The sequence below is a fragment of the Mesitornis unicolor genome, unplaced genomic scaffold (genome assembly GCF_000695765.1).
Source record: "Mesitornis unicolor isolate BGI_N332 unplaced genomic scaffold, ASM69576v1 scaffold27817, whole genome shotgun sequence".
NCBI lineage: Eukaryota > Metazoa > Chordata > Aves > Mesitornithiformes > Mesitornithidae > Mesitornis > Mesitornis unicolor.
This window is the reverse complement of record NW_010196192.1, coordinates 1-7,152: the sequence shown is the minus strand read 5'-3', so window position 1 is coordinate 7,152 and position 7,152 is coordinate 1. Positions and strand designations below refer to the sequence as shown.

At 58.3% G+C, this 7,152-nt stretch overlaps 1 protein-coding gene across 1 annotated transcript; it reads left to right on the top strand.

The window, feature by feature from the left end:
• Nucleotides 1-1,653: 1,653 nt before the first annotated feature.
• On the top strand, nucleotides 1,654-7,091 carry CFAP45 (cilia and flagella associated protein 45; the record flags this gene model as incomplete). The annotated part of the gene is made up of 9 exons (XM_010188390.1): nucleotides 1,654-1,665; nucleotides 1,987-2,123; nucleotides 3,805-3,946; nucleotides 5,014-5,181; nucleotides 5,365-5,543; nucleotides 5,700-5,829; nucleotides 6,056-6,202; nucleotides 6,283-6,396; nucleotides 6,898-7,091. Coding segments are annotated over exons 1-9 (1,223 nt in total), but the record flags the coding sequence as incomplete, so codon positions are not given.
• Between the last annotated feature and the right edge of the window lie 61 nt (nucleotides 7,092-7,152).

Below are 7,152 nucleotides of genomic sequence, written 5' to 3'. Positions count from 1 at the left end.
ATGAGTCGCTGTTTGGGGAGAGCAGGGTAAGGGGGCCGGGATCCCGGGGGGCCACCACCGCCCTCCCAACCAGGCCGTCCTGCCCGGGGCACCACGGTGCTGGGGTCCTGCCCGGGGCTGTCCCCCAGCTTCAATCCCTCCTGGGAGGACCCAAATTTCCCCCCCTCGCCAGCTCCCAGGAGTGCCAAAGCCACCAGAGCAGGAGCTCCATCCTTGACGCTGCAAGCTTCCACTTTTCATTAATTAATTAATTTTCATTAATTAGTGAGGCAAAGGAGGCTCAGGTGGCGAGATACCCCTGTAAAGGAGCCGGCGGGACGGGGTCTGGACGTTGGAGGGCTGTTGTTTCATGTGGATTAATAGAAAGAGTCCTCGGAGCAAGGGCTGGAAGCTTCCGGAGCAGCTCATTATCAAAATGTTTAGATTTTTATCAGGGAAAACGAAACGGGTCCCCTTGGAGACCAGGCAGGATTGCAGCAGGTCCCAACCTCCTGGCTGCCTGCCCCGGCTGTCGCGGGAGGAGATAAACACAGAGCAACAGCTCCTTCCTCTGCGGTCTCGGAAGGGAAAAACCTCGCTTCCTCGGCCCTCGCGGCTCGGGGCGATGGCGTTTTGCAGGCGAGGCAGCCAAATTTTGGGTGCCCTTTTCCCCGCGCTTCTTCCCCCAGCTCTTTCTCAGCTCTCCCCAGTTCGTGGTGGAGACATTGGCTCTCCCCAGCCTTTGTGGAAGCGTTGAGCGAGGGACAAGAGCCAGGCTGGACACTGATGGGGTTGAGCCTATCCCACCCTCGCCACCTTTTGGGCTGATAAACCACGGGATGAGACAGTGGGGACATCACTGGTGGCCAACCACTGCGAGGGGACCACGCCACGTCCAGGTGCTCGCCATCACTTGAAACAAAACCTGCCCGAAAAGACACACGAAAACCCTTTGGCTTTACCGAGGAGAGGAAAGAAGCAGTGATGGAGATCATCTCGAGTGCTCCGGGCCCATAAGTCTGGGACACCCTGCGAGCCCAGGGGCCCTGGGCAGGTTTATGGGCTGTTATCTCGGAGGCCTTGAAGGCAGCTAGTTACATAAAAAGTGTCGTAACGGGTGTTAATTGACTTCCCTGAGATTAATCCAGGTCTGGTCCTAGGAGTTCTCCTGGCTCTGAGGACGGCGTGTGAGCTGGCTGCAGGGAATAACGTTATTATCTTTGTTTGCACGGGCGTTTCGGTGCCAAACCCTTTAATTCAACAGCTCGAGCTTGGGAACGGTGGCGGCTGGGACGCTGCTCCGGTACCGACCGTGCTGGGCTGCGGTTTGGGGTCATCGCACTCCTAAAATGGCAATATCACAGACCCCAAAAATGGGAAAAAAAATCACAGAGCCTTAAAATGGAAATATCGCAGACCCCTAAAATCAAACTATCAGAGAGGTTTCGGTACGGAGAGGGGTCCCCGGGTCACCCCGCAGCCCGGGGACGCCTCACTAGGTGGCAGTCTCGGCTCGAGCAAAGGGCCTGGCGCCAGTCCAGGCTGTACTGGGAGGACTGGTTTCTGCCCAGTGCCATCTCCAAGGCCAGACCTTGAGCCGTCCCCATGTCCCCTTTCCCAGGACCCCCAATTTGGATCACTCTGGGTTGGTTTCTCCCCAGACTGGGGGGGACCATGGGTGAGCGGGTGAGGGGCCACTGCCGTCAGCCCACGGTAGCCAAAATGATGCTGAGCTGCTCCTGAGGCCTTGCCTTGACCAAGCAGCCATCACCTCATCGCTTAATTCAGGGTGAGACCCCGGTACCCAGATTTTTACAGTAAAATCAATGAAATTTGGGGTTGTTTTGGTTCTCCCCATCTCTTCAGGCGCTCAGAGCTGGGGCTGCCGAGGCAAAAACCCCTTCCCATTCCCAAAACCTCCTGGTTTTGGTGGTGCGAGAGGGCGTTTGTCACAGAGCATTGGTGGCACGAAAGCTGTAGGTGACTCCAAAAACCCCTTTTTTGCAGAACCTGCAGCTGTCGCGCGTCACCAGCCCCATTGTCATCCTCCGGCATGCGCAGACGGCCCCGAAAGTGGCGCCCGGCGCCAGGCGCAAGCCCGAGACCATCCGCCTCATCACCAAGAACCTCATCCGGGACGTCGTGTGAGTCGGTGCCTCCACCAGGGAGCTTCTGGGGGGATGGGGTGGCACAAAAGGGGGACATGGAGCTTGTGCCGCCGTTTGCCGCGATGGGCGGCAGCTCCGAATCGCCCGATTTGGGCACTGGGTGTTTCACAGAGGCAGCACGAAAAGCAGCGTCAGAATCTCCTCAGCAGCCAAAAATGCTCTTTCAGGACCCAACACGTACCAAACTGGGACCAAACTGGGGCCAATCTGTGCCCCAATATCCAAAAACCCCGTGTGAGAAAGGTGGGAGAGCATCACCCGCAGCTCCCTGCACCGCGAGCTCCGTGTTTATGTTCTTATACACGAGGCTGCACTGTAAGAACCCTGGTCCTAATTACTACGCCTTGTTAAAAGCCTGCAGCACATAGATGAGAATAGAGCCATTATCCCGGCCGGCTCCAATTTACCCTCGTCTTGACCTCCCTAAATTTTCCTCCGAGCTGCCCTTCGCTGTGCACTTCCTGTTTGGAACCCGGCACCTGCAAAGTGTGGCGCCCGCCCCGCCGTTGGCTTGGGTTTGGGTTGGGTTTGGGTGTTTTTGGGAGAGCTCAATGGCGCAGAGGAGCCGGTTCAGGCTTTGGAGGCTGGCGCTTGGTTGTTTTCTTTTACGGTCACGTTCTCATTTGACCCCGAAGCCGAGCGCCAATTTGCAGCCGCGGCGGAGCGAATGGCAACTGTTTAATGGCAACCCAGGTTTAATTCCTGAAAATCAGGCCCTAGACATCCCGGGCTGCTCAGCCCAACTGAAAAGCAGTGGCCTTTCATGTGTCATCACATTTATTAGTGCCGTTGCGACCATTAACCATTCTTGAAAGCGTCCTGGAATCCGATGCCGTGATGCGGCTCTGGAGAGATCATTATGCAGGTATCTGTTCCTATTCACCAGGGTGGATGAAAGGTGACACACAATAATAATGAGTAAATTCTTACTCCGGAGCATCTTCAAAGTGCTCCATGCATTTGGTTAATGTACGCTGCTCCTCCGCCGCGCGTCACCATGGTATCTGAGTAATACAGCGAGTAATTAACTCCTTACAAGTCCCCGGGAAAACAGCCCCGTGTTATTATCCGCATTTTTACAAGTGGGGAAATGGGGGCACCGAGAGCTTCGGTGATTTCCTCTAAACCACAGCGTGAGTCACGGGTGGCGTTGGTGGCTCGGCCGGACACCGGCTGACGGCCGCAGGGGACAGGGTGCTCCCAGTTTGGGCAGCGAGGAGTTTCCTCCTCTTCCCAAGCCGAGCTGTGCCGTGCAGATCTCGGGGTCAAAAGGCAGCTCCTGCTCCCCAAAATCTCTCTGTACAAACCAGTTTGGATCCAGCAGGGGTGAGCAGCATCTCCTGTTGGAAAACACATCAGGACAGTGGTCAAATTTGCCGCAAATGAGAGCTGGGAAAGTCGAGTTGGAGTGAAAGCTTTTCAGCATTTTTAGGGGGCTGATGAGGCCCATGCTGAATATTTTGGGGTTTTCCCAGGAGCATCCTGTCCCCGTGGTGCTGCTTTCGCTGTTTCCTCCTTCAGACAGGGAGAGCTGGGTCCACAGAGCTCGGGTGCTTCTGGTGCTGCTCCTGATGTGGGGGCTGCTCCTGCCGCCCCCGAGGGGACGCAGGGGGCAGCTGGGGACTCTGTGCCGCTGACCCCGCTCTCTGTGTCCCAGTGTCCCCAAGGAGAACCCGGCTGCGTTCCTCATCATCGGCCAACAGGATTTCCAGCGCATCAAGGATGCGGCTCGAGTGGTGACCAAGGAGCAGCAGGAGGCCGAGCACGCGGCCCTGAAGGCGCAGAAGGAAGCCCTTGTCGTAGGCATCTCCCCTCTGCCCCCTCTGGCCCTGGGTGCTGGGGCTGTGGGTGGAGGGGGTGAACCCTAAAGAGGTCAGGGGTCAGGGGTCAGAGCCTGTGGCCATCCTCATCATCATATTCCTCATCCTCATGTTTCTTATCCTCATCCTCATCCTCATCCTCGTGTTCCTTATCCTCATCCTCATCTTCATCCTCGTCCTCGTCCTCATCCTCATGTTCCTTATCCTCATCCTCATCTTCATCCCTCTTCTGCCCAGGCTGTGAGTGTAGTAGTGGCCCCACACCAGTGCATCCAGTGATCCCGCACTGGTCCATCCCGTACTGGTTCATCCAGTGATCCCGCACTGGTCTGTCCTGCACTGGTTCATCCAGTAGGCCCACACTGGTTCATCCCGCACTGGTTTGTCCCACATTAGTTCATCCCACACTGGTTCATCCTGCACTGGTTAATCCAGTGATCCTACACTGGTTCATCCAGCAATCCCACACTGGTGCATCCCACACTGGTCTATCCCACACTGGTCCATCCAGTGACCCTGCACTGTTTCACCCCACACTGGTCCATCTCACACTGATCCATCCAGGGACCCCACACTGGTCCATCCCACACTGGTCTATCCCACACTGGTCCATCCAGCGACTCTACACTGATCCATCCATGGACCCCACACTGATCCATCCTGCACTAATCCATCGAGTGACCCCACTCTGGTCCATCCCTCACTGGTCCATCCCTCACTGGTCCATCCAGTGACCCCACACTGGTCCATCCCACACTGGTCCATCCAGTGACCCCACACTGGTCCATCTCACACTGGTCCATCCAGTGACCCCACACTGGTCTATCCCACACTGGTCCATCCCACACTGGTTGCTCCCACAGCCCACGGTGACCCCGGAGCCTGCGATGAAGTCTCCAAGCTGCGTTTCTTCCTCCCTACAAAGGGAGCGGGGGGCTGTTCCCAGGGCTGTGGGAAGGGGCTGGAGGAGCCCACCGTGCGTACCAGGCCGTGGTGGGGTGCGCTGAACACCATCCACATTTCGGCATCCCTGCCCATCCCCGCAGGAGGCGGCGAACGAGCGCAGGAAGGCGGCGGAGCAAAAGGCCATGCAGCAGCAGGCGGAGAAGGTCAGCGAGCTGGAGAAGGAGAAGGCGCAGGAGCGGGCGCAGCACCTGCAGCGGGCGAACAGGATGCGCCTGGAGCAGGAACAGGAGATCAAGGAGTTCAGCAAGGTAAGGACGGGGCTCCCAGCACCATGAGGGTGGTGATCTGCCCGCTCCAGGATGCTGAGGCCCCCCTGAGCTTCTTATTGCCACCCGGGGTCTTCCTCTCCTTCCTTTGTCCCCTTCCTTGGCTGTGTCCCCGTCCCCACTGCCTCCGAGCCTGGAGATGAGGGAGCACCGTTGTCCCTGCAGCTGATCCTGGACGCCAAGTGCCAGATGATCCGCGACACTCAGGTCCTGGAGAAGCGGCTGATCGCCAAAGAGCTGGAGGAGGAAGAGAAGCGCCTGGCCAAGGTGATGGAGGTGGAGAGGAAAAAGGCCGAGGAGATGCAGGAGGAGCTGGAGCGCAGGAGGAAGCAGGACATTATCAGGTTTGCCAAAGGGTCCCTATTCCCCGTGGTGAAATCCGTCCCCTTCCCAGGGTGACATTCACAGCGGCTGGGCTGGGCAATGGTCACACCGTGCCGGTGTTTCTGCTCTTGGGAGCGGGATGGAGCCGGTGGGATCCTCTGTGCTCTGCTTCCCAGAGGGAGACAGGAGATCATGAAGCAGATGGAGCAGAACGCGGAGGAGCAGGAGCTGAGGGAGGTGCAGCGGGAGCAGGAGATGCAGGAGGTGCTGCAGCAGCTGGAGAGGCTGAAGATGGAGGACCAGAAGGTGCGAGCAGTGAATTCGGGGAGGGCTGGGGTTTGATTTCCACCTCATTGGAAGCGCTGGGGAAGTCGGGTGTGCAGATACAGCAGCTGGCAGGGTTGAAGCTGCGCTCTCTTGGGGAAGTTGAGGCACCCTCCAAAGCGATCCATGCTGCTGGGCCCTCGGGAAGGTGCGTGGATGCTCCAGGCTCTGTTCCCTTCATGCCCTGATGCCCTCGCTCCGGTTTCAGGCCTTGAAGCAGAGACAGGAGCAGCAGAAGAAAATTCAGGCCGAGATTAAACGCATCAACGACGAGAACCAGAAGCGCAAGGAGGAGCAGCGGGAGCGGGAGAGGAAGGCGGACGAGGCAGTGCTGGAGTACCAGCGGCAGAAAATGGTAACGGGATGGGGGGGTACGGCACCGGGACGGGCTCGGAGGGGCTGTGGGAAGCTGCCACCACACGCTGTCCCACGCAGGAGCGCGAGGCCAAGTTCGAAGCCGAGCAGGAGAGGATCCGTCAGGAGAAGGAGAAGGAGCTTGTGCGCTTGAGAGCCATGCAGGAGAGGGCCAGGGACATCAAGGCAGAGGAGGTAAGCGGCTTGAGGTGCTCAGAGGCCACCTTCCTCGTCACCACCCAAGCAAGGCTCTGCTGGATGTGGTGGGGGAAGATTCCCCAGAGCAGGGTCACCAGAACAGTCACCCAGGAACACGGCCAGGAGTTTGGGTGTCTCCAGAGGAGACTCCACAGCCACTCCACAGCCTGGGCCATGCTCTGCACCCTCACATCAACAAGTTTGTCCTCATGTTTCTGTCCCATGTCCCAGTTTGTGACCATTGTCCCTTGTCCTCAGCACAACCCAGCACAGTCTGGTCCCATCCTGACCCTGCTTTAGATATTTCTAAGCATTAATAAGCCCCCCTCAGCCCCAGCTTTCTCAGCCTCCCCTCCTATGGGAGAGGCTCCAGTCCCCCCATCATCTTGGTGAGGCTCTCTCCAGTCTCCTTTGCCCTTCTTGAACTGGAGAGCCCAAAATTGGCCTCAACCAACACCTCCCCAGCCCCCATAGTCACCGTTGTCCCCTCCCGGGCAGGATGCACTCAAGGCCAAGCGCCACCAAGAGGCCGTGGAGCGCGAGTGGCGGCGCAAGGAGAAGGAGGCGGCGCAGAAGGCGGCTGAGAAGAACGAGATGCTGAAGCGGTACCGCCTGGAGCAGATCGCCGAACGGGAGCACGGCATGGCCATCCAGGCAATGCAGGACCAGCTGGAGTTCGAGAGGCTCCTCAGGTGCGAGGGATGGAGGCGAGGCCCTGCCTTCCTGTCGTGGTTTAGGGCTGGGCTGGGCACT